The 27,549-nt window shown below is 41.1% G+C and overlaps 1 protein-coding gene across 6 annotated transcripts in view; it reads right to left on the bottom strand.

Moving 5' to 3' along the window:
• The window catches only part of SEMA6A (semaphorin 6A), a 116,898-nt gene that overhangs the window by 43,797 nt on the left and 45,552 nt on the right, over window positions 1-27,549 (bottom strand). For all 6 annotated transcript variants that reach the window (XM_069880964.1, XM_069880969.1, XM_069880970.1 and 3 more), the window contains exons 2-10: window positions 20,179-20,316; window positions 17,439-17,556; window positions 12,225-12,285; window positions 10,669-10,731; window positions 9,722-9,823; window positions 6,839-6,929; window positions 3,605-3,724; window positions 2,458-2,546; window positions 1,334-1,551 (exon numbers count right to left, since the gene is read on the bottom strand). In XM_069880964.1, the coding sequence (XP_069737065.1) occupies window positions 1,334-1,551; window positions 2,458-2,546; window positions 3,605-3,724; window positions 6,839-6,929; window positions 9,722-9,823; window positions 10,669-10,731; window positions 12,225-12,285; window positions 17,439-17,556; window positions 20,179-20,278 (962 nt within the window). In that variant the 5' untranslated portion in view covers window positions 20,279-20,316. The remainder of the gene's footprint in view (window positions 1-1,333; window positions 1,552-2,457; window positions 2,547-3,604; window positions 3,725-6,838; window positions 6,930-9,721; window positions 9,824-10,668; window positions 10,732-12,224; window positions 12,286-17,438; window positions 17,557-20,178; window positions 20,317-27,549) is intronic.

Below are 27,549 nucleotides of genomic sequence, written 5' to 3'. Positions count from 1 at the left end.
GGGTTAGACTGGGGAAACTCTCCCAGCTCACTCTGGAAGGAAGCTTTGTTTCACAGATATTTGATGCAGTTTCTCCTCAGTGGAGAGGGAATGAGAGAGATGCATCCATCTCAGAGGCAGGTCTGTCAGTGAGGTGTATCCATGCCTATGTGCCTTCCCGTCACCTTCAATGTCTGACAAAAGCAAGGCCAATAAAATAGTCCCCTGATTTTAACACCAAATACTTAGATTTTAAAATACAGATTTAAGGAAAAGTATTGTAGCATGACACATCACTGTAAATACTAACAGAGCAGAAAAACAATCTCAGTTTTGAGATAATCTGAAGATACAATCTATTTTCTGATGCTGAATCTCTGTTTGTTCACTTGTTTTTAGTAAGCCACGTTTGCATAAAGACAGATCTTTTTAATTTAAGCCTGTATTCCCTATTAGTGGCATAATTTTTCCTTTGCAATTCCTAATGTTTTGATGTCAAAGGCAGCGATTATACACTACAGCCCTGAGCTTACTCTCATTTGAAGTCAGTTCTGTGCACGACCTCACTGAGGTCAGGCTTTGACAAGAGGTGGCGAGCACACAGCAAAACCAGATGAATTTCAGTAAAAAAAAAACCAACAAAACCCTCTTTCAGCTCAAGCCTCATTCTGTGAAATAGCAATACATTTTTTAATTAGAATGGTATTATTTTTTTAACTTCTCTGGGAGACCTCGATAATTAGATACAGTTACTCTTCTAACAGCTTCTGGAGAAACATGTTATAATGTGTGATGGTAATAAATTCTTTGCAGATGAACCGATGCTTTTGGAAAACTACACAAACAATGAAATACAGATGTTCTGGCGACTCTCCTCCAGTCAGCAGGACAGTGTAGGATCTTGGCTCTCCCAGGAGAAAATGCAAGTCATTAAGGATGCATGAAATGCATGGAAGGAGTACTAACATGTTTCTTGGAGTTTAGATGTAAACAGGACAGACCAAGTCTTTATGAGAAAAAAAAATTATTTTCTCTTTAGAATGACATTCTGCAAGCTACACTCTGCAAAACCTCTTGGTGGCCGGTCTGAATTACTCCCATGTAAAGAAAAATATGTACAAGGAACATGTCTAGATAGTAAATGGTTGAAAGCTGCTCTAAATTATCAGATATAAAATGCAGTAAGCAATACCATGTCTCTTAACACACAACACAACTATCAGTAAGCACGTAGTACGTAATTAATTACACTGTATGAGCAATCACTTCTTGTACCTTCATAAAGTAAAAAGAACATGCAGTGAAAAGCAAAACATAAAGGAAACAGGAGGTAAAAGGTTATGGCACCTATTACCTATTATACGGAGTTGAGAAGGTTGCTAAAACAACATCCCTTCCATTGAAATGGATAACATCTGTAACTGCTTGCAGTATGTTAAAGTAGAAGTGTGAATCGCCAGGAACTGAGCAGTTCAAACGAGCCTTGAGAAAGGAAGTCCACTGTTTTTCCAGCACTCTCTGAGATCCTCCCATGTCATTTTTGCAAACCTGAGCCACCCTTGGGAAAACTACCTGGAAGGAGTAGAGAAAAAATAATGGAGAAAATGAAATGTTTGTTTGAAGTAAAAGACTTTATTGGAATTCTGCTTTTAAAACGTTTGGAATAACACAGCAAAGTGCTTAATTTAATCCCATGTTTCCATAATCTGTGACAAATAAGAAACACAGAAAAAACCTCAGCTTTGGAAGCGTGTGCTACAAAAGATAAGGCTGTGGCATTTGCTGTACAGCTATAAATCCTTCAGGAGATCTGTTCTCAACTCATACAAACTCGTTTCCATACAGACTGCTTAGCTTTCTATTTCCTCAAACAAAAGCACATTTTATATTCACAATCCCCGCAGCCCACGCTGCCTGCCCTGACTCTTGTGTTTTCAGCATTTAAAAACTATGCAAATCTTGCTGGGCTTTTATTCCTGCCCTCCACCTTTGTGACCTCGGTCGGCTTTTCTGACTGCTTATTCAGAAAGCTATTGTGAAATTAGCAAAAATGTAGAAAGTGTTTAATTATTCTTTGCAAAATGGCAGAGCACAGAATTCCTGACCCTGTTTACTCAGCACTCCAATTGATTTTTTGAAGAAAAATATCTCCCTGGTTTGGAAACCATTTGAAAAAGTTACCTACTATGCTGAAATAACTACATTTGCTTGTGTTTTTTATGATTTGAGAAAAGAGATTCCAGCATACACCCTCACTGTAAGAAACCACCCCGTTTCCTTTCAAGACAAGTGCAATGTTTCACTCCAACCAACCTTTTGGCTTGAGCGATAGGAATCTTCTCAAAATGATGACCTTGTCATCATGATTTATGGTTCTCATTTCAAGGTCACTCACAACAGCGCCGGCCCTAGAACAGCGTATGCTTTCCTCCTCCTAACTCTGACAGAGCCATTCAAGGCGATATTTCTTGCCCTTACCTTTCCCATGCTGTTGTACTCCACTGCGATTTCCCGGAAGAAGAAGTAAATGTAATTGCCATAGTCCACTGCCTGGACAAAGTATGGTTCTAGGAAAAAATGCAAGACATCCTATTTAGGCACCACGTACGGCATATAGCACGCAAAAAGAAGGCAAATATGCTCACACCCAATATCCAGAGGTGAAATGCCTGCATCAGGCAAATTTGCTCTGTTCTGAGAACAAATAATATTATTATTGTAGAAGAATTGCTGTCTGGGGACAGGATGGCTGGGGACAAGTCTATGCAATGCCCCTGCAAGTCAGTTAAGTGTTGCCACTAATACATCTGCCCTGCGTGGTGCACGAGGAAAGGTAAAGAGGCAATACATTATGCCGTGCCTGAGGGGTCCAGGCAGTGCTCTTTATGGCATGCAGGCTGTGTGTGGAGAGAATAACAAACCACGTAACTGTTTCTGCCCACATGTGTCTGTAGCAGCAAGCAAAGTGGGACAGCTAAAGTTGACACCTGGCAAAACATTTCTGCGCACAGAAAAAAGACTTCAAAACTATGGCTTTGCTCCCTGTTAAAATCACTCCAAATGCTAACTATTCATAACGCCTACGTGAAGCTAAACAGCACCGTTCTTAACAATGAGGGCATTTAGGGTACAGAAATTGCCTAATTCAATGGCAATTGCACAGTTCCCAAGAACTATAAAAGAAAGGCTTTGTGTGATATCCACATAATTTTATTTTCATTGATGAATCTTAATGTTACAGGACAAATCCAGTGTATTTCATGAAGCCTTGCCTGTTACCTAACATAGTCCCGGGGCAGGAATATTTTCAAACACAGCCCAAGCACATCAAGCCCTTCAAGTTCCAACCTTTACATCCAACAGCTGTAAACTGATGGATTTCAGCTTGAAAAGCTTGCTGGAATATATATTCTGATTTACCATGCTCACAGATTCTGTCAGGTCCTCTAACTTGGGGTCAGGAGAAAGGGAAAGAGATAAACAGATCAGTGTAAGTAAGAGGTTTAATTTAGTTCCTTCTTGCTGCCAGAAAGCGCTGGTGAAATGAAATGACAGAGAAGTCTGTCAGAAATCCAAGACTCTCATCAAAGATGCTGCTTTTTTTTCACTTTGTTTATTTATCTACCTTTCAACCACTTTGAGTCATGTTTGACTGTCCGCAGAGTTGGGCTGTCTCCAAGGCTCCGGTATATGACTGCATCGATTGCAAGGAAGTCGGTCACTGTGGCAGAATACAGTTTTCCCTCTGGGGAGGATGGAAAGAAGAAACAAGAGGGGAGGAGCATTAGAAACAATATAATTACTTAGTCTCATCAGTCAAATGAGATGGGGCAAGTGAAATCATCACAATCTCCTTAGGAGCACTGAAGGGAAAAAATCCTAGATAAACAGGGCTGAGCACTGAAAAAGGAAGTCACCAATTTTCAAAATTATAATTTAAGAAGGATGCTGTTGGAGAAGAAACCTTATGGAGTAATTTTCTCCAGTTTAGGTAAATCATACTGAACTACCCTACCCAGTTTCCCTGCACGTGGCTCTGGTTCAACGTTTATAAATTCTGCTTATGTATGTGAGCAAAATAAAAGCCACAATAGAACTGCTAGTTCTAATCGGGAGGACAAACCAGACAAGACTGAGGGACTGTCAACTAATTGACATTTATGCCAACTTCTCTTTTTGAGAGCACTTCTCCTCTGCCAAAGATCACTAGCAAAAAATCAAATAGTGTGCAGGAAGCTGAGGTGGAACAGGGATGCAAAGAGATGGAGGAGGACTGCCTATCAAAGTTTCTTTTCCAAAATGCGGTTTAGGCATTTCCCACATGAATGATGCATTCCTCTCTCTTAAGGAACTGGATGACAAGTGACAAGGAAGGGTCTACAAAATGGCACCCCAAGGAAAAGCAAAAGATGCAAAACTATCAGGAGGTAAAAGCATGAGCTCCAATAATATTTTAAAATTGTATTTGTTGTCCAGTCCCTTTGCAGGTCATGGTAACTGTACAGGGCTGTTTTCATGTGTGAGACAGATCTTGGAACACAACATGCATGATGGCACAAGGATGGAAACTTGTGTCTCTGCTGTGTCTACATAAAAGTCCAAATGGCCTACATCTCCTTGGACAGAGAATCTGCTGGGGGCTGGGTCACGAAGGCACCAGCGCTGAGGATCCACTCAGAACAAAGCAGAGAGCTCCTATTGGTTGAGCTCTCCTCAAGGACAATGTTTGATTTCAGCTCAAGGTTTAAAAATCAGGCTGTTTTCTATTAGCAGGACTGTACTCTTTGTTCTGAGCCTCAAAATTCCCCTCTTTATTTGGCTATTTAATTTTTTGTTCTCAGCCAAACCAAAAAAAAGATAATTACAAAACCAGCTGATACTAAAAACAATTTTAAAATATAATAAAAAGGTGAACAGTTTAGATATGGATGTATGAACTTATGTTAACACAATCACACATTTATTTTCTTTCCTGCCAAGTTCCTGAAGGCCATGTCACCAATTACAATACACACATATCACCTGTAATAGCTACAGGCTGCCATATTCATGTAAGTACACCCAACAGACTCAAATGAGTTGGATTAGTGCCCTAAACGTCTATGAAACTGCTTTTCCCTGCATTCTGAAAAGTTATTGCAAGTACCAATATGTATGGCATACGAAACAGTGCTTTTCCAAAGCAAGCAAATTTACAGGGTATATTCTGCAAGAATTTATCTGGAGAGTATCAAATTTATTCTGAATCATCATGATAATTTCTATAGATATTCATTTTACTTTCAAATAATGCAAGGATCTCTTCAGTGGCAAACTGGAAGTCATCGTACCAAACTTCAGCAAAGTAAATATTTACGCTAAACTGGTCATAAATGCTTCCTTGGCCAGTATAGTGAGAAAGACCCTTCTGAAGTGTGAGTGAGACTGTCCTAAGGATAGGGAATCTCAGACATACAGGATAAATCTTTCCCTGAAGGTATCTCAGTCCTTACATGGGTTACGAATTACCTGCTACAATCAGAGAATTTCTACATTGCATTCTTTTGGCTGTAATTAAGAAATCATAGAATCATAGAATAACCAGGTTGGAAGAGACCCACCGGATCATCGAGTCCAACCATTCCGATCAAACACTAACCCATGTCCCTCAGCACCTCGTCCACCCGTCCCTTAAACCCCTCCAGGGAAGGGGACTCAACCCCCTCCCTGGGCAGCCTCTGCCAGGGACCAATGACCCTTTCTGGGAAAACTTTTTCCTAATGTCTAGCCTAAACCTCCCCTGGTGGAGCTTGAGGCCATTCCCTCTCATACTGTCTACCATCACCATCATCACCATTAGTTTGGAATCAAAAGGACTCACTTACTTACACTATAGTAAAAAAAAAAATTGCAACCTGCTATAAAATCTCTCCTTTATAAGTCAGATGATACCACCTCAAATTACAGTAGTGCTTCATACAACCCTTCGGCTACAGACACAGTTGAGAGTGGCTGGAATACTTGCATAATCTTAAATCTTCAAAGGATTGGATAAAATACTTCTACATAGCAACCCAGACTCTGCTTTCTAGTATCACGCCTGGTGAACAGGACTGACGTTATTATGAGTGATTTCTGTATTATCTTTACACTTATTTTACATCCCAATCTAAGAAAAGATCATCAAAATTCACACTAAGAGAAGTTCAATAAAGAAACAATTTAACCAGGAATTCATGAAGAGAGGTACAAAAACAGCATTCCACAACCAAAATTAACATCATTATTAAGAACTCACTTTTTTAAACTTTTGTAGTAGAAATCAGTTAACTGTATTCTGCTGCATGCAGCATAAATCATTACTAACCACACTTGTGACCTTTATCTACTACAGCTGCTAACACCACACAGGGATGTTTTCTGCTTTAAAATAAAATCACCATCCCTTTCCTCCTAGATCTAGAAAAGGGGACAACAAGCATGTTCCCTAACTTCCTTTTGTTATGAAGGTTAATTTGAGTTTAGAGCTGTGAAAGAGAACATCCTGCCCACTCATTAAAGTTCACACAAGCCCTGACTTTTCTTGACTTTCACAGAAGCCGGATGCTGCCAGAAATGGTGCCTCACACTGGTCTGGCATCAAATTATCAAGAATCCAGGAAACACTGAAATATTGAACCAGGAAACTGAGGCTTTAGGCAATGTTTATGGTAGTGAAGTTAATTCCAGAGATGGGAAGACTTCCGTGCTCATGATTTCCTTATGCCTCTTGTTTTTAGTAATTATTAATCCCCTTTGGTATGTTTTAAATTTTGACATTCTGGACTCAAAAGCGTGGGCTGCAGGACAGAAAACAAAAGGTTTATCTCTGTCACTTTACCTGCGAACAATGCAACGTTGGCATGCTTTGCATCATAGGGGCACCTGGCCATTCCACTGAATTCATCTCCCAGGAACTCCAGGGTATCCATCTGAAAAACGAATGAGAGCTCCTCAGAAAGAGGAACAAAACTTCTTACCCAAGATGAGGCTTGCGACAGTGTTTCTTCTTTTCTGGGCAGAGAGAAAGGTCGTTTCTCTAACTGACTGTGAATTAAAAATCTAACAAAAATCACGGTGTTAAAATAAAATCTATCTGAAGAAAGTACATCCAATAAGTCAAGCATTCTTTTGGAGCTAATCACTCTTACCCTGACACATTTTACAAAAGTCTTCAGTCTATATTTTATCTGTACACAAGCTTCCTGTTGAACTGTAGCAGGCTATGTGGTCTGTGGTTCTGGCAAGGATTCAAAATTTATCCTCAACAGTGATCCAACAGAAGCGCTCTTATACACAGAAAAGACTGCAAGGAACAGCAGTCAAAAGAAACAACACTAGGACAATTATCTGTGTGTGCATTTTTCTCTCCAAAGTCCGGAGATCCTTCTGCTCTAGTCTCAACAGTGGTGCTCTCTTCCTTGATTTACATACTCAGAAGGATGCTCTCCAAGTCTTACTGTATTAGTTGAGTCTGTGTCACGGAGAAATCCTCTTACCATCAGGCAAGAATTAATCTGTGCAGGAATTGTAAAATCTGAGGCTTAAGTGTAACTCCTGGGAAATAAATTCACCCAGGGCACTGCTAATGACATAAATACACAGATCAGCTTTATGCTCAGTTCAAGAGAATTTGGTGAGCTACAGGGGAAAGGTACAGCTTTTACCTCTTTGAGACTCCTATGCTACCATATTTGGGGGATAAAAATCTTTCTAGCATATTTAAGTAACTTGAGCAGCTCATAGTGTATAAATCACATATGGTACAGATTCACAGATCCTGAAAAATAAACTACTCGGCACCATCAACTACTCCAATCAACTTTTAGCTCGTATATTACAGCACCCAAGTCCTCCAGGGGATGATTTGTCATAATTTGTTTTCTATCATGTATCCTTCCTGTCAAAATCCACTCTGAAGGGAATTAGTTGTGTTTACTGAAGGGCTGAAAAGCATCTCACGTGCTAGTGAGAGGAAATGAGTTACAGTCCTGAGCAACTTTCCCTGCACTGAGCCCCACATCCCAGGCTCATCCACATTCCGTTGGCAGTGTGGAGGGACAGCCCTTTTTCCCATTTGGCACATCATTAGTGCTCTCTCTATATAACACAGAAATACATGAAGGAAATGCCAGGGCAGGTGTTGGAGAGACCTTTTGCTAACTCTCTGAGGTACCACTACCGAGCCCTCGCAGCTCAGCAACAGGTGAGGCAGTCTGCAGAGGCTAAGAATCACAGGGTATGGAACACCTGCAGTAAAGGTAAGGAGGGACATTTATATCCCTCACATCAGGATGCCAAGGAAATGTGTATTTGTGCTGAAGGATTGCTTTCTAGCAAGGGGACTAGTTGAGATTTGTGAGCTGCATTAATGGCATTGAGAGCTAAAAAATGACAACCCGTGCTGGAAGACTAAATGCAGCACTGGGAACAAGAAGCTCCATTGCATCCCAGGAGCGGGATGAAATGAAAGAAAGAAAATTAGAATTGGCTGTTACCAGAGCAGCTCCTGTACCACACAGTAACCATGACGCAGGCCTGTATTTTTATTCAAATCTGATTCTTCCTTCAAAGACTGAAAGAAAAGACTACACTAAGCTTCCTCCAGTGTTTCCTAAACTATAGCTATCACAGCGGCTAAACAAGGTAAAGTAGCACTACAGAAAAATAAAGGAAGAGCAACAGTCACAGCAAACACCACTAAGGAAGTTGTTTTCCTGGATGCTTTTCCTGTTTTTTACAATAACTCTGAACCCAAAGAAATGAATAAGAACTGTGTCATGACTTTATCAGAAGCAGCATAGCAAAGCTGAATTTCCTTCTTCCTGCAGAAGGATGAGAAATGACCTGTGGGACACAGCAGTGCCCTGTAAAAGCAGAGTCTGGATATGAAGGCCCTAAGTGAATTAATTTCAAAGCTACTCCAGAGACATTCACTGTAGGGGGTTATATCAGATTATAGTGGTGCAAGCCTGAGAAAATGGGAAATATTTGAAATATTCGGGCCCTGTTAAAATGCAGATGACAGTGACACACTATGTCAGAGGAAGAAATTGGGGTCAAGGAATTAATGTGGAGTATTGATGGGCCGGCACAGTTTTCTACGCTGCTCTAGATTATGTTTTGGCTCTGTGGATCCTGAGCTAGTGAGGAATACATCACTATCCTGCTGTGCCTTTCCCTGTGGAGATCTGCTGCCAATCACTTTTACAGTACACAATGCCATGGGATCTCCACAGCTTCCATATCTGCTGGGTGCCCAACACTAATCTTCCCAGATTTTGATGTGCTAAGCTCTCAAGCATCATAAGAACTAGCTTTGGGATTAAGAACAGCACAACAGAGACTTTTAAAAAGTGCTGCCCTAGAGGTAACCCTCAGCATTAGCCTATGACTTGATGTCGGTGTCAGTGACAAGCTCAGTAACTTTCTGAGGAGTGACCGCAACTCCAGGCAGGGTTCTGAAGGACTCTGCCCCTATGGAGGGCAATGCAAAGTGGCTATAAACTCTGATGGTGCAGGAATTGTGAAGAAGAAGTCAATCAATCTGAGCAGTCCTCAGAAATGCAATCAACATAGAGCTCTGTAGCATTGAAACAGGTTGGGATAAACGCTACAGAGTTAAACGATGCATCGTTGAATGACAACCTCGTGCTGCTGCCAGCATAGTCACCATAAATCAAACAGAAAGGCATAAATGAAATCCCACAAACAGGTCACATACCTTGTAGTTCCTGCAAGAAGGGTTGAATGCATTTGTTCCACAGATAAACAATGTGTCCTCATTTCTTTTTAGGAGAACCTTAATAAAATTATGACATTCATCCTGAAGAAAAATAATAAAAAGTATCTCAGCTAATGCATTTTGGGTGTCTGGTTTTATTTTTATGCTGTGATATTTCATTGTCAGGTCTAAAATGAAATTGGCTGGTAGCCACTGTGATATTCTGGGCTTTATTTCAACTATGTTTAACTGACAATGAGCAAGATGCAATTGATTTATATTCTAGTGGTTTATAAATGGTTACAAAGAACTAAAGGTAGGATACTCATATTATAGTCCAGATTTTGCTGTTGTACATGTAAGTGGATTTTGTTTGAATGCTCTTGCTTTCTTTAAGAGTCTTATCTTCTCATCTATGTTGCTGCAATACAGCAGCATCACCAAGGCAAGTATTGGCATAAAGCCTCTGTAATCAGAAGGCGAAGCAGATGTAAAGAATCAGAGTCTGCAGCTAATGCTGGTATCACTAGTACTAGCCATAGGTTACAGTGGGGTAACATCGGTGTGAGAAAGAGTACTTCCACAAATGTACAAATTCATGCCTTCTGATGCTTTACACCAACTTCTCAGTAAATTCCTGCAGGAGGACGGATAGGAGCATTTAGCTTTTGAGGCAGTGGCAAATAAAATCTGTACACCAAGCATTATGTCCAAAATCCCTTGCGCTTTAAGCATTTCAGGATATTGCTGCGGCTACTGTCATAATGTTTATCACATTAAAAGTAAACTATTTTTGCAAATTAAAGCCTTCAGTACATTGATGGAAAAAGCAATTACTGGCAAGAAGTGAATGGCATGATCCATTCCACATCACAGACAGCAGCCTGAGATAATAGTGAAGCAACTAAACTAAAGTGGCAGATGCAGAATAAAATAAAATTGCATACCTTATGTTTTCCCTTCATTCTGCATGTGTCTACATCAGCTTGTCTAGATTTCCACGTCAATTTCTGCAAGGATCAAGCAAGAAATCAATTAGAACCCAGAGGTTGTTGCATTTCATTTCAGAAGTTCCTTCAGGGAGACTGGCTGTTGAACATATATTTATTGAAAGCTCTCTGCACCCTTTCTCCATGATTAATTCACCAGTACAACAAGAGATCAGTGATATGGAGCATTCACTTAATTTCGTGTTGCTATCTATTCAATAAACTAGAAACCTATCCCCTTTTTTTTAAAGCCGAAATCAACAGAATTCAGCAATAGGGTCAAATTCAAAAGTATGAGCACTTTTCTTAAAAGCACTAGATGTTCTCTTCTTTTAATTTGATATGGTTCTGCAAATCAGAAGAGAACATTTTTGGACTATAAACCCCAACTAGGTATGAAATATGCATTCTGGAAGACAAAATTTTAGAACAGCAAAGAAAAAAAATTCAGGTAATTCTTATCACTTCAAGTCAGTTAACAGGTTCAGGAAGCCCTCCACCTATCTAGACCCTATTGACTTTACCTGCCAACACTCTTCCTCCAGAACATTTACAGGTAAATCTCAGCCTGGACCCTTTTTCAGTGAGTTTCAGGAGTGGTGAAATGTGGTGGGCTGATTAATTAAAATAAAACTTTATTTAAAAACCCATGGCCTAAGAGAGTAACATCTCAGATACTACAGCCACAACAGTCCTGACAGTGCCTTTGATCAGTAAACTGAGGCACTGTGCATTCATGAAGGTCCCCAAACGGAAAGAACAACCATGCATGTTTATTTCCATTACAAGCCCGCACCCTTGCTTTCTGATGAGTAATTGGTCATAAGCTCATCCTCAGCATCATTCATAGTTATACTGAAATCTCTCCTCTCCTACAGTGGAATTCATCCAATGTCCAAATTTGTTATGATCTGCTAGGCCAAGGCTGTGGTTGGTACATACTGTACAACATATATGTGATGCAAAGAAGCTGCAGGGATATTATTTCTAATAAGTTTACGTTAATATACAATATCATAATGCAGACAAAGCTCTTCTTACACCGAATGTAACTTCCTATGGAGGTAACGTGAACACATCTACAAAGTGATGTTCTAAGGAGGTTTTATTTAGTGAGTACTTGTATGAGTGAATAAAATTTGTATGCATGAAAATATGCAAATAGCACTTGCTTTTTATGATGAAAGTTTCAGTATACTTAATTGGGATAGCATAGCTGTTATAGAAAACTGCTGAATATAAATGAATAGATGTTTGACAGATGTTCCATCACAGACCCTACTGTATTTCAGTATGGATTGCTTATCAGCCCAGCTAAATCACTTATCACAAATTCACAGAGGACATGATTGCTGTTCTAGCCTTCCCCAAATCTGATTAGCAATGCCATCTTACTTGCTTATTATGGTTTTTACAGCAGCGCTGCCAAGTTGTTTGAAACAATGTCATCTTCCTATTTATTTGAAGCTTGTTCTAGTGTCCTTGGTTTCTGGATGACGATAAAAGCTACTTACTTTGCTAAAATAAATTTCTTCTGCATGTGATGCGTCCATATCAACAGTATAAATATGGTCCCTGTAAACAAAGGCAAACGAATGCAAAGTCAAATGGAGCAGTCAGACAGTTCATTTTCTATGAAGAGAGCTATCTACCACAAGATAATCCATAATCCATTCAAAAAAAGATCACAGGTCTTACCAGGGAACATTACTTACAGCATCGCCTGCTTCTCCCAGAAAAGCACTTTCATATATAAACTATCTTTCTTCTTGTTAAGAAAAAAAGAAAAATGCTACTAAGCTTCAAAGCAAGATTCTTTTCCAAAAGCAATTATTTGAACAAATGAGATTTTGGAAGGAAGACGAGAGTCACATAATTTCTGCGCTATAGGTCCTACAGCAGATGCCACAAACTAGCATGCAGATGTTTTACGTATCCTGAAATCAGCGACAATAGTACTTAGGCAGCGTTGCCAGATTCCAGGGCTAGCAGTCACTGTGACACATTTAGCCATCCAGGGTTAAAAAGAGGTTAATGCTTCCTTACTTTTCTTTGCTTTGAAAATTATGCATCTATCCTCAGCTGTGATAATCTGATTGACAATATGGTAGGCAAAAGGCTGACAGCCACAAAACTATTCCCAGAAATCATTTCTCTCTTCAATCACTGGTAGCCAAACTAAACTGTAAAATACGCCTCTGAAAAAAGCTAACATTTCTTGCTTGAATTTACTTCCCTGTTTTTCTGAGAACCTGTCTCGCTCTTCAACTAGTTGCCAATCTCTCCTTGGAAATAGGAAACAGATTCAGCTACTCAGGTAAAGAGATACTTTCAAACATTCTCCTCTCTCTAAGCAGAGAACAAGGATATCTCTGTATAGAAACCAAAATTTTAAAAAATACACCCACAACGCCATAGTCGCCACCACATCAAATCAGGACTGACCACCTAATTTTTCCTTGAAATAACAGTGGCTTTTTTTTCCAAATGCAGGAGGCTGTGCAGCTGGAGCATGATCCGCAGCATCGGAGGGGACTGCTGTAAGTAGGATACAGACTGTTTCCATTTCAGAAATCCTTGCTCTCAAGGTTAGCTTCCTTTTACTGAGTTTGGGGGAACAGTGCTAGTCTCTTAAATAAAGCAAACATAAACCACTGCTATAAGAGGAATAAGCAACGCTTCTGTCACACAGAGAAAAGAGGCAGCACTGTTGTGAGGTACTGACTTCAAAAAATCTATTGTCTGCTACAGCACTTGAGGCTGTTTGCTTTGTAAGATGCCAAACTGAGGAGCTGTGGGTTTTCTTCTCCAGATACTGTAAAGCCAGAGCTGTCACTTACTTCTAAGAATGGTTTAATTCTTCAGTTTATTATTTGCCTGACTTTACTGGCAGAGTGTGGTCAGGGTGGGTGCTGGACTAAAATTACCTATTAGCATGACATATCAGCTTCATAGGTTACCGCACAGTTTCCTTTTTATGTACATCACTCTCTGTTGCTGTCACTCCTACTATATAACAGTGGGAACAAAATCTCTTGAATTGCAAATTAGGTGCGGCTGGAGCTCTAAAAACCTTCTTCCAGCATGGATCTCGATTTTAATCATCAGTCTTGCTTTCCAGTGGTCATGATTTTTTTCTTTTTTAAACAAGACAATTACAAAATACAGTGGTGGTACTCAGAACGAGTCTTCAGTTATTTAGTTCCACTCTCAACAAACAGTTTTCAGGGCACTTGCCTTCTGGTTCAAGAAACGGTTTAAAGAAAACTCAGATGCTAAGTTATGGGACCATACGAAAGAGGGTTAGTAACAGCCAAATTACATATAATTTTCTCATGCCATACGTGAAACGTATTTGCTGACAATGTCACCAGAGAGCGAAAGAGCTGTCAAATGCAGGGGAGGGCTCTCTAACCACAGACAATGCGGGATTGTCCTTGCCCTCCTTTTCCCACTGCTGTCCAACTCCTACTATCTACTTGCTGTGGTATGTATACAGCTCGCTGCTAATTAAGTTATTCTAACACAAATTGACTTAATCCTAGAGCTTCCGTTTTTCCCACCTCCAGTCAGCAGAACCAAGTTTTGTTGCCATGGCATAATCTTGTGGAGGAAGGGAATTTAAATAATGCCACCGGCTGTGCATGACCCTTGGCCACTCTGTGCGTCGTCTGGAAATGTGTAACTGCAAATGAGGAGCGAGCCATCCCAGTGCTTTGTGGGCTCAATAAACCATTTTGTACATACACATGAGGGGTGTCAGATAATGTGAATAACAGCTGCCACTGAACAAGACAATGGGAGGAGGAGACATGGCAAACTTAGAAAAGGGGGTGTGCGTGCGGGTGTGGGTGAGTGTGAGAGAGACAGTGAGGGAGTACCCTTCCCACGAGAAAAAAGAAAACAGAGCTGGTCCTTTGCAGACTACAAGGCAGATATTTGGACAGCATGGCTTCACAGGCTTCGTTTGAGTTATTCTAATTTATATTGGCTGGATATCTCTGCCTGGTAACATGAAATAAAGCCTTTCCAAAGCAACACAAAATTTTGTATGGTAATAGCTAATACAGAAGTTACGTATTCTGTGTGACAAAATAAGCAACTGACAGACAGAAATTTTATCCTATGCCAGTCACTCCATAATAAAGTGTCAGTGGTTCTCAAATCTGAGTTAGTCCTTTCCTGTGCAGGGAAACTGTTTGCAAAGTAAATACTGGATTTTCTAAAACAAGCAAGCAAACAAAAAAAACCACCCAGCCGAAACCAAATAACCCCGTAATAAAAACTCTCAATATTTAATAATTTGGTTTGATTGCTTTTCAGATAATTGGGTACAAATGTAAACTTAGCATTGCTATACTTCAGTGTATTAAAAAAACCAGCATGAAAGCAATATCTGGTACGATAGCTACGGGATTTATGTTAGCTACAATTTTCAACGAATCTTGTTGCATAACTCTTGCAGAAATGAGTTTGATTGTGTACAGATTTGCTTCATTCCCTAGATTTACTATTACCTCTAAAGGAGAGGCGGTATTGCAAATACAAACTTTCATTCACTCCAGTTATCAAAGGATGAGTCATTTTCTCAAGTTTATTACTTAAAAATAACAATGACCATGGAGTTTTAACTTGTATCACACAGGCTTCTCAGCCCAGCAGGGATTTTGTTCAGTAACATGTGGAGGGGGAAAAGAATACATCAAAAAGCTTCTGAGTTACCAAAGGAAAAAAAATCTAAGAAGATTTTTTGTGCTTGTGTAAGTATAAAACAGAGCAGGTTTTATTCTCTTATATAGGTCACAAGACCGTAGGAGTATATAAGCACCCTTGTTGTAGTAAACTGTTTTATAAAAATACATACCTACATAATAGCACAGAATGCATATTCACATAGCAGAACACATACTAACCCCCAACTATTAGTATTATTTAATATAATTTGTGGACGCAGTGTTTTCATATCCCAAAACGTTTTGCTGGGTTTTCCTGCTGTAATACCAGTTGCTTGGGCACTGTGACAGTCTAATTGCGTCAGTCTTAGTCTGGGAACAAACTATGAATACAGCAGAGCAAAATCCACAAAGCTGATTTACCACCTTCCCACTGCAAATGATTTCCTAATTCAAAGGAAAACAAAGAAGAAAAGCGAAGGGAACTGAGCCATGAAAAGGGGGAAATCCTGCCACCACCTTTCAAACCCCTGCAGCCTGCTCCCCAGCCCTGCTCTCTATCACCCTGAATGCAGAGAAAATACTAATCCCTGAGCTCAGGTTAAAAGCAGAGGGATGCCTTGCTGTGGGGCTGCCTGCTTTTAGCGCCCTACAAGCGATGCTAGCATAGCTCCCATACAAGGATGCTGCCTCTTCCCTGGACCTGACACCAGGGCTGGTCACAAGTGAGAATCCAGAGCTCTGCCACCCACTCCATATGGTCTGGGGTACAAAAGAAGCCTTAAGAGGCTGCGCTTAGCCAGTACAACTGCAAAGCCTGGGTAGGGAGGGGAACAGGTAGAAGCGTGGTCTTCAGCAGCCGGGACACGACTATGTAAGAGCGGTGCTCAGCGACTCTGCTGGCGGAACACAACTAATTACTTAGACAGGCAGATCTCCACCACAGGACACATCCGACCACCCAGAAGATGGGGAGTGGCTGTTTGAGAAAGAAGCCAGGCAGCTCCCAGAGGCTGCCAAGGGCTTTGAGGACATGGCTGGTGGTGAGAAGCTGCCTGTTCAGCAGCTGTTACCTCTCACCTCCTGGCCATCCCACCTACCACTTCTCCCATCTGCAGCAACAGCCTGTCTCTCTGTGGCACACACAGAACAGTGTATATTTCTTTGATGAAGGAGAAGGGCTAGAAAACAGGCAGGAAACAAGCAGCTACCAGAGGGACAGCATGTGGGGAGGTCCCACACAGGACCTGGATTCAAAGGCTCCTACACCGGACCACCCATCCTTATTAATGGGGGTCCTTCTTGCACCTTTCCTGGGTCCATTAGGTAATTCTCACTCTAAAATTGTGAACCTCCTTTGCTAACAACAGGCAGGGAGAGGCAGTGTTAATGTTTCACCTGTGCCAGGCTGGCAGCTGTGCAAGTTGCTGTAGCTCCACTGAAGCTGATGGTGCCGTGCTGAGCTATGCAAACAGAAGGGGTGGCTCTATATGCAATTTTCATAAAAATGCATGTGCTTGTATCTGCACAGTATAGCTCTCTGAAAAAATCCAGACACTAAATTCAATTAACCTTGCTGAGCACATCAAAAGAAGCAGCAAATGTTTGCCTCTTTTTTGTCTTAAAAGATATTAAAAACATGCCTAAACCTGCAACAGTTACAGTTTAATAACTCTTCTCAGAACATGTATTTGTGCATCAGCAGAATCATTCTTTAAAATATGTCATTAACAGTGTGCACAAACAAAATTACAGGATGAGGATGGACTCTCTCTTCTACGGAGCTAAATAATTTCTCTGGCAAATTCCCTCTTGCAGGACTCAAAGGCAGTCATTCCTGAGAGGATTGTCTCAGCACCTCAGAAAAATGATCTTCAGCTGACTGACTAACAAGGTTCCCAATATGAGTTACTAACAGACCGCGAGGGTCTCCCCAGGTGTGACAAAATCCTAAATGTAACGTGTCCAGCAGCGAAGAACTCAGAAAATCCCTCGTCTTCTCCTTCCTCCTCTGAAATCAGCAAGGGGAGAGCAGTGAAGCAGGGAACTACTGACCTAGCAGCAATGTAGAGGGTCCTGTTCATGACCATGACCAGCTGGATGTCCAGCCGGTGCCTCTGCGTGCTGTTCCGGCCTGGTTTGTGACCCACGAACACCGGATACTGTCTTGTATCTGCGGAAAGGGAGAGAAAATATAGGATCAAAAGAGAATCATAAACTGAAATGGTGCTAATACGGAGCACCACGCGGCCAGCTACAGCCAGGACCCACGCTTTCTGCTCTGCCCTGGCAGCACAGCCGGGGGTTAAGAGGCAAGAGCATAGAGAGATGGAGGTTACTTCAAGGTTATAATATTTGTAGCTGCAAAGGAGAAAGTCTTGACCTTTGCAGAAGACAAATGGTGAGGTTTTTTAGAGCACAAAGCAGTTCTGGAGCTCTTGGCACACAGGTACATGGCACTTTCTCATAGTTTTGCTTTCAGTGCTTGCTGAGCTTAAATGCTCACTCCCAGCTGCCAAAATGTGTCTAGCAGGACAAAGCTGTTTCACAGTGACCTATCAATCACCACAATGACTGGAATGGTAGTGGTTAAGGCAAGAGACTTGGCTGTCCTTGGTTCAACCTACAAGCACCCTGCCTTTCCTACAGGACTGCCATTGTAGAAAAGCTGTGGGGATTTTTGAGAAATAGTGGGAAACCACCACTTGAACTTTATCAAATGAAAGTCAATCCATACTGTTTTGGCAACCCATCTGACCAGCCTGGAAGCCCCATACTGAGCTTATGCTATCAACTAGTCAGCTTTTCCCCCAGCCCCGCCAGTCATCACAAGCACTTATTCATTCTGTTCCCATGATTTTTTTGGTTAGACTTCAGTGTACATGGGGTGTCTTGCTGCTCGCAAGATGATCTTTGTGTACGGCCTATAATAACAGTGAACGCTTCTGACCAAGAGCCACCTTGCTGTTATCCATCCTATGTATACGTGATCATGACAACTAGAGGTACAAACTAGGGAGCTAGTTAAGTAAATTAAAAGACAGAAGGCAGGAGGACAAACCTTGATGAGCATCATTATCAATGCAGAACTGCTGCATGTGCATGTTATACAAAGCTGACTAGTGCCTAGCTACGTCTGAGCCTTTTCCCCATAAACATGCTTTCCCAGAAACCTGAAGCTGTTTGGGGGAGTCTGTTTCTTCAGAAACTCAGCTACTGTTGTGTTGTTTTCAACTATTGTCCTGTAAAACTATTTTCCCTGTTAAGCTTGGTCAAAGTTATTGATTCACAGCATGGCTTGAGCAAAGCAGCTGAGAGTGCCATGTATCAAAAAGCTTGGTGATAAAACTGGATATGAACAGGAACTTCCCTGCAAACCAGATGCTGAGAAATCTTAGAGAAATAAATTAAGACAGCCCTGACAGGATTTATATTTGGAAGTTTAATCCTTCTGAGCAGGTCCTAGATGCAAAATGTCAAGTTTAACTGCCAGGCTGTTAACTGCCCAGCACCATTCCCTCTGTAACTCATGTATCTAGCATGAACTGGGGGCCTTTACATTCATGTGGATTTCAGCATGCCATGCCTCAGAGGAAAAAGTTATGCCATGTCCCATTTCTCCAAAAGGTTCAAGATGGACTGTTTCTGCATTAGTAACGACTGTTAGCATCACCCTTCTTCAGGGTCCCAGTGCTAGTGCTAAAGTCTCAGTGGTCACACTAGACACGTTTCAGCAGGGTTTGCTTCCGTGTAGTTCTGCCCTGTTCTCATATCCCAGACGCCTGTTAGCATCTGGACCGCATCAACTGTGCCCCTGAAGTCTGTCTTTCAGCTTGGTGTTACCCAACATAGACAAGCTTATGGATGCCAAGGCCACCCCAAGCACAGTGAGCAAGGACAATCAAGAGATTTGCTTCAGAAGCAAATTTCTGACCCAAAGCAGGCTTAAACATAAGCCTACTCATTTGGTGACTTGCTACTCTTCAGCACACTTTTACAGACTTTTTTAAAGACTTTCTCTCAAACATCTGAACCTTTGGGATTTTGGAAGACTTTTCTTTGCAGCAACTGTAATTGAGATGAGGTAAATGTGAAAGAATCAGTTATGCTAAGCCTGACTTGCATGGCGAAATGCACAGAAAGCTCTCCACCTGTTTAGCCAGCAAATATCAATACTGATTTGCAGCTGTCTGTGTTACCCTAGATTTTGGAGAGTTTGCCAATTACTGCTTGTAACAAACAAGACAGATTCTGTTACAAAAGATTCTTTGTCTTGATTTGGTTTTTAGCTACATTGCCAGCTTAGGAAAAAAAGCCTATTGCTAAAGCAGAATCCACCAGAGCTTAAAGAAATAAGTTCAGTTATTTGTATTAGAACAACAAATTAGGTTTTCAGAGTTCAGTTAATTTAGTGTGCTCTGCTTGATACTCTAAGGTGGTCCACTGTTTATCCAGAACTACATTTTCACAAGTCAGGTGAGAGACACTTCGATTATGGAGCTGGGTGGGGAAAAGGCTTCTTTCCTTTCTTGCTGGATCTAGAAGATATTTGGTTTGATTATGCTATTGAAGTGTCTCTGTTTGAGAAGGAGAAAAGCTATGGTTTTGGAAGTTTACCACATTGATAAGACAACATGAAAAAGTTGTGATCCTATAGTAGTATCTTGTAATGTAAATTGGCTGACCTGGGAGACATCAAGAAAAACAACTTTATTCATTGCAATGGTACCAAAATACTGTTGAAGTCCCAGGATCAGTATTAAGCTAATGAAGTCCTCTGGCCACTTATACTTACAGTTGCCATGCGAAATACTGATTGGCTCAGAATCTTCTGGGAAACCAGCCCCAGCGAAGTGTAGCAGTGTGAAATATAGCAGCAAGGCTTCTGACCTCATAGTAGTTCAGCTGGGAGGCTTCACTTCTTCACTTCACCCTGTGGAAGACAAACATGGGCTTAAGCACCTTCTGTCGATTCAGATTTAACCACTGAATATAGAAAGCTAAAAAGAGTCCATACATAGTAGAGGGAACTTTCCTTCTCCTCAAAACTCTCACCGTACATAAGCAGGTATGTCATGTATCTAAGCAGAAAATGCCCCACCAGACCAGTTACCCTTCAGCCCATTCCTCAGCAGTGGCACATCTTGCTTGAGAATAGCCAAGTTTCTGTGGGTTTCAAAGAATTTTCTGCCTCAGCTGCTTATATGCAATAAAGAAACTTTGTCTCCTGCACCGATCGACAGCTGACAAGATTTTCCCAGGAAATATTTTGTTTTCCCCTTCTTTGGTTTACATAATTAGATGATGACATGATGACACACACCATAAATACCACCCCCATCCCCCCTACATTATTCTGGTTAAAAAGAGATTAAGGGTTATACTACAGGACTGATTCATACCCTACAGAGCTGTGAATCAAGTGAAGAAACCCTGAGAGAGCTTGATAGAGAATGCAGAACATGTCATTGGGCTTTACCATAAAAATATGTACCCATAAATTTAGGTGCCATAAAACCAATACTCCAACTCGCGATAAAATAAGGGAGAACAGAACTGTCTAAAGCCAGCATATTTTCCCTCGTGTTCCACTGACGCATTCACTCATTCACATTTCACATACAAAAATACCCCTAAATCTTGAAGATAAAAGGAACCACAGGGACCTTTGGATACAGGGAGAGAAAACAGCACATAATACAGTAAATAGCTCATAATTCCCAGGCAAATTTCAGAGAGTCATTGATCTACAGGGGAAATCAGTGTAGAAGTGGGGTTTTCTTTTCATCCCTTCCAGAGTTTCAAACCTTTGATGCTGCTTGCCAAAGATTCCTTTTGAACAAAGCTATTTTACAGTAGTCTGTCAGTCATTCAAGATTTACGGGCAGGAAGTCAAACTTCATAACCTACATAGTCTTTGAAACTTAATTTGGCAAACAAAGTGCTAACTTGCCCTTCTGCAACATCATTTAATATTAGATACCTATGTATCCCTTCTCAATGCCAAAAAAAGCATCAACAAGTCTAGAATGTTGCATTTTCATTTGTACTTTCACAGACACAGTTGATTCCTCATCTTCTACCTAACTGAAAAACGTCACAAAAATTAACTTGCCTTATCAGATATTTGTTTTCAAATACAATTTCAGGTCCTATAAGAGGATTGGAATAGGCACTCCCTTGCAGGGCAATAGAGTCCATAAGGACTAATGATTTACTATACTCTGTGTTTGCCTATTATTCAAATTCACAAATTGGGAGCTTGTCTGATTCTCTGTCCCAATTAGCAAAATAACCGAGAGACTGAGCTAGACTTAGACTAGACAAAATAAAATTTAATACAAGGCAATGACTGACACTTAAACTGAATGATGTGTCAGATAGAAGGCAAAGGATAAAAATAGCAAGAAGAACTGCGATACAATGCAGGCACTGTCTGTCTATTATACCTTATGTGAGAATGCATACTAGAAGATAGTACATACAAGCCCCAAGAGAAGCATTTCCATCTAGCTCTGGTTAGGCCGATAGCTGTGTATGATTACTGACACAGCTACGTCTCCGCCTGCAGACACTTTCTTCACCTGTTCCCTCCATTTGTCTCTTTAATCACCTCTTACGTTTATCTCTTGACTGTTACCTCTCTGAGGCAGGAATTGTTTCTTTCTATTTGTTTCCAAGCCCAGTGAAACATCATTTGGGGCCCTCGGGAATGCTCAAAGTAGAAATAAGAATAAAAAGTAAATGTAATACTTGGAAACACAGTTTCCCCCAAAAGGTTTGAATTAAAAGTAGGATATACACATTATAGGGGTTAATTCCTCTCTTTCTACACGATTTTGCAAAATGTTATTCTGCCACTTGAAAAATTTTGCCCCATAAGTACATGGCAAAGTGACAAAGCCCCATATTTTAACACAAAACTAGATTTAAATTCTTTCTTTCTTGGAAGTGTTACAGTCCAGTGCAGAAGTCTTTTCTGAAACACACATGAGGAGCAACAGCTTAACAGGAAGAACTTACCAAGCCATCCTATTCTTCCACTTAAAGCTTATTCATCCACAGAATCAGTCTGCAGGCTGACAACTCAAACCACTTGGCTCACAGTGAGACTTCAGAGCATAAGAATAGCTGCTTTCTGTTACTCCCCATCAGCACATCATCCACTACTTAGCAATGTATCTTAGCTATGAGGAAAGCATTACGGTACTGCAGACGTCTCGTGCCACTCTACTTTAAAGCCTGAAAAATCTCTCCCATATGCAATTCTGCACCATCATTCCCAACTTCTCATGCAGACCTGTGTACCGCTCTGTGTAAATATACATGGGAGACAGCTTTCAGGAAAATGAACAATGCCCAGCACACTTAATTTTTCACTCTATGCGCCTCTTACGGGGCCAGATATCTTTTCTTTTACCTGAAAAGAATTAACTGACAAATGTAATGACGTATTGCCATCTTAACAAAGACTAGAGTAATAGGTTTTAAAATATATGAAATTCTGTGTCATTCTTACGGGTAGCTTCTGGGGAAGGAAAGTAGGAGAAGAGAGAAAAAAAACCCATAATTCTCTGATGATCTAATGCTAAGATAGTTATTCAAATCAATACAAAGTACATGCAAAATGTCTACTTTGATCTGTCAATGATTCAAGTGGGCTACACATCTGGATCAATGTCTGTGCCAATAAAGTAACAGCGTAGGTCTCAAGTTGCATCCAAATGCAGCTTTTTTTACTAGGAGGTAATTACTCAAACATAATGTTACTTTTGGTGTTCTTACAATGGTGCAAAGAGCTGTATTGTTTCAGTGGAATCTCAGAAAAGTGCTGATTTGAGAAGGTCACACTTATTTTTAGTACAAATTTCCTGTTCAGCGAATACTCAGCTCTGGCTGGGCTCCTGGGAGTGATGCAAATGTTCTCACTTGCAACTGTGCTGAAACTACTTTCTAACCAAAACTGCTTGTGAACACAGTGTCTGATGAAGCATGATGAAGCATCACTAGGCAGTGATGCCGAGTGTGTACAGGCTCTGTCTCCAAACACAAGTTTTGCAAATATCAATGGAGAGACCTTTAGTAAATGTATAGCCCTGCAGTTCAACCTGTCCTGCATTAAGCCATACTGGTTGAGAGAGAACTCACTCCAAGAACTCCAGTTCTCTCTGTTCAAATCATGATTACTGCTCTTGTTGAAGGAATCTAGTGGTGACAAAAAGAGTTAATTTTGATGGTTTTTTTTTTTTACTAGCGCATATGCTGAGAAAATGCATCCCTGGAAATGTTTAAGACCAGGTCTTACAATCTATGTCTAAAGCAGTGACTTGTAGCCACTGAGTTGGTGGAGATCAGATTTCTTTCGAGCTTCAAAATACTCTCAGCTAATCTGCTTCTTGCATGTCTAAAACCAATGCAAATGTAACTTTATGCAAGATACTTTGGTGCTCTGATTCTTCCTTCTGAAGTTGACGATTTCAAATACCTTATTAATATGGCTTGTTCTGCTCACTTCTGTGTTCCCTCCTTTTTGTTGTATTATGATTAAGTATAAATAAACCATAATTTCTTAATGCATACAGAAATCAAAGTTTTGCCTTCCTAGATGGAATAAGTTTTTCCGTTTGTACATTGCAGCCCAAACGTGAACCACTCCTAAGCAGGATTTCTGCATACCAGTGCAATATAGTTGCTATTACTATTACATTAACTCAGTCAAAGCCCGAGTAAGCATATACATACACATATGCATACACATATACCTCCACACACACAGATAGACGCTTCACATAGGAGCATTTAATTTAGTAAAAATAAAGCAGCTGGCGTGAAGCAGTTTCTGAAGCTAAGAAAGTAATGACCCTTCCAAACAAAGGAGAAAAAGTCTGATTTCACTGTGCCAAGTCCATCCACTATAGCTATCTATGGCTATTCGAGACAACAAGAAGCCACTGTGATGAGCCCTGATTTTTGCTGTCTGATATTTTTAGCATCTACTGAGCAACACTTTAAGTGGAAATGCATATAGAATAGCTGCTTAGCTAAGGAAATGATTCCATGGCTGCTGTCATAATACCCTAGTAACCAGGTTATTGTATTTCCAGCTTGTAGGTTCCAGAAAGGTTACACCAATCACATGAAACATCCTACATGGAAGAGCTAACTTCCTAATAAATTCTATAGAAGTTTAAGGCCAGGTTTGATCTTGAGAACAAATTCAACAGCAACAGCAATGACTGTGCTGACACGACTATAAACAACTATTAAAAGGGACACTCTTCCATGTTAGAAAATCTCCAATCTTGTTGCTTTAGCCTCACTGCACAATCCAGCCAACCCCAGTATTAACGCCAAGTAAAATCAAAGTATGTAAGCATGTCAGAATTTTCCCATGGCACAATAAGCCTTCTCAGTACTGGAAAGATCTTGTTATACTCCCTTATTACAGACCTTCCTTATGCCATAATGGGTTGTGTTCACACAGAACAGCTGCACTTCAATCCACAAATTATTAAGGTTAATGTGAGAATTACCAGGCAAAATTCAATGGTCTGTGTTATGCATGAAGCAAGACCAGAAAATCTGATTGCCTTAAAAAAACATGTCTGTCCTAAACAAATTCTTTTGTTTCTAAAAACATGTAGAAATGTCTTACTCTTCAGAAAGACGGTAAGTTGAGTAAGGATGAACAGCATTTAACCAAACAGTGAGGAAACTAAAAGGTGAAGCTTGATGAATCTGAACTGCTGCATAAGGAAAAACGCATGACCAGAAAAGTAGCAGCTTCTGTGAACTGACCCTGGAAATACTCAGCAAATAGTCCTTCTCATTACATTCAGCATTTCTTACCCTGGCAAAAATAAGAGGACCACAAAAAAGCAGAAGAGAAACTGATTTGAGTTGCATAACACAGATAACAAAAAAGATTTGTGATTCTCCCGCGGAAAGAGCTTTGAAGTCATGCAAGTGAATCAGAAACCCAGGTCCTACTTCAGCTTCTCATCAATGTGACTTACAGAGCAACATCTATCTACCTATATACAAAACCCCATGGACTGATCAACGGAGCACACGCTTTGCTGCACGGAAGGCAGAGCACAGAAACCAGTCGGCCGAGCTGATGGCTGTTCCCTGCTACAGTGCAGACTTGCCATGCGATGCTGGCAAGCATCCTTCATCTCCTTTGGCTAAGCCTTTGGAAATCTCTAAGTGGAAGACGCCGTTACTGCTATTTACCCCTTTAAATTCACAGTTCCTAGAAAGTGAAAGACGAGAGTTCTGTGCAAGTTCAGAGAATAGAATTAGGAATAATGCAACAACAACAAAAAGAAAGGAATACAACCTGCAAGCTGCAGCTTCCAGAAAACAAGGAAAGTTAGGCCAGCACAGCAGAGCTGTTCAGGAAAGGATCCTTTGTCTACGCCCGTGCGGGTAGTGGGCTAGCTGCTGCTCAGACACCTTGCGTGGCCGCACCCGGCAGCAGAAGGCATCATGCAGAAAGCGCAGGCTGAGCGGTGCCAAGGGTATCAGACAGATGTGAGCGAACAGAAGCTCAGTGGGTGTTTGGGGAGCTCAAGAGAGAGGAGACACAAGTGGCTATCAGCAAGACACAGCACGGAGTGCCAGACGTTACAACTGAATTGGCACGCGTCAGGACAGTGCCCGGGATGGCAGCTTTCTGCTCATGTTGTCCTTTCTCTAACAATTGCTGCTCAGTCACCTGAATGGTGGTGCAGGTGGCCATGGAGACTTACTGCCAGCTCTGCGCTATCATCACTACCAACCTCCAACATCTTCCTCTGACCGATGGTGTGGCCATCATTCATCTTTCCTCTCCTGTCCTGCTCCTGTTGTCTCTACAGCTGGCCATTCACTTCACGTGGCCAAAAAACCACTCTAGCACTCCAGGTAGCTGACCCTTATGCCAGTGCTGGTGCACGAATGCATTGGGGTAACCACCTGTACTCTTTTGAGTTGTGTGGCAAGAAGCAGTTGCTCCTGCATGCTGGTGAGGGGATGGAGGCTCCACCTGTCCAGCATCCCTGTGTTCCCTAAATTATGCGTATGGAGCGCACTCTCTCTTATCTCCTGTGCATAAGAAGAAGTCTTCCCACACTGTAAGAGGAATGTATGGGTGCCCTCTGCTATATATGCTTTACTACCATTTTGATTGGGTTCAGTACTGCTTACTCATTGCCCAGCTGCTGCGGGCTGCAAGCCAGACGTGACGATGAGGCCCAAGGGAAAGACACCAACAAGAATGATTTTGCCTCATATAGTAAGCAACAGCATCTACCTTCATCAAAAAGAAGCATACAAACTTCATCACTAATTCGATGTAACACAGATGCACAGACCACAAAGGTCTTACCCACTAAGATTTGCAAAAACGTGCATCTAAAATAAAATTTGAGCCAAAATAAAAAGTACTTTTCACCTAAGTTTCAGGGGTAATTGCTTATTTTGTTTAGGCTTGTGAAAACATAAATCCTTACCATCTTTCCTCTCCCATCATTTGCAACTTTACAAGGCCATGCATCACACAAAATAATGTCAGCTATGATATGTAACATCACTGCCTCCTGCTTCAGTAAGCGATAAGCTGAAAAAGATTTGGACAACCCCCAGGCAGCACTGATGAGCCTCGGCCTGATGAACAGTAGTAGCAGGTGTCAAGTCAGTAGGCAAAACTCAGCATGCTTAATGCTGGCAACCTGTCCTGTCAAGATCAACATTACTGCTCGATCCAGCACAGTGCAAAAAGAAAATGTAAAGAACAATTGCAGGCCTGAATAGGAGAAGCCTTCTGCTGACCCGAGTGAGACATCCCTGATGACTGCAGCGTTAATAGGATGCTGCTGTTCAGAGAGGGAACAGTCAGATGGAAGATGAACATCTCCCAGATGGAATTAGAAGCATCTCAGGCCTATCGATTTTGGTTGTAACCTTTACTATAAACAGTCCACGGGGGCCTCATCAGCCACCTGTTCAGTGATATTTGCATTGAAATATAGAGCCAACACAAATGAGAAAATGGCCACAGTTCCTTGCTAAAGCATCTGCTCTGTTCCATCCCCCTGTCTGTGCATCACCAGCAGCAGCAGAAGCACAGGTTTTAGAGGAAGGGGTAACAGTGGCACCAGCTATCTCACGTGGCACCAGAAAC

Source organism: Phaenicophaeus curvirostris, chromosome Z, assembly GCF_032191515.1.
Source record: "Phaenicophaeus curvirostris isolate KB17595 chromosome Z, BPBGC_Pcur_1.0, whole genome shotgun sequence".
In the NCBI taxonomy this organism is placed as follows: Eukaryota; Metazoa; Chordata; class Aves; order Cuculiformes; family Cuculidae; genus Phaenicophaeus; species Phaenicophaeus curvirostris.
Note: the sequence above shows the minus strand (reverse complement) of the source record. Positions and strands in the feature narration are given on the sequence as shown.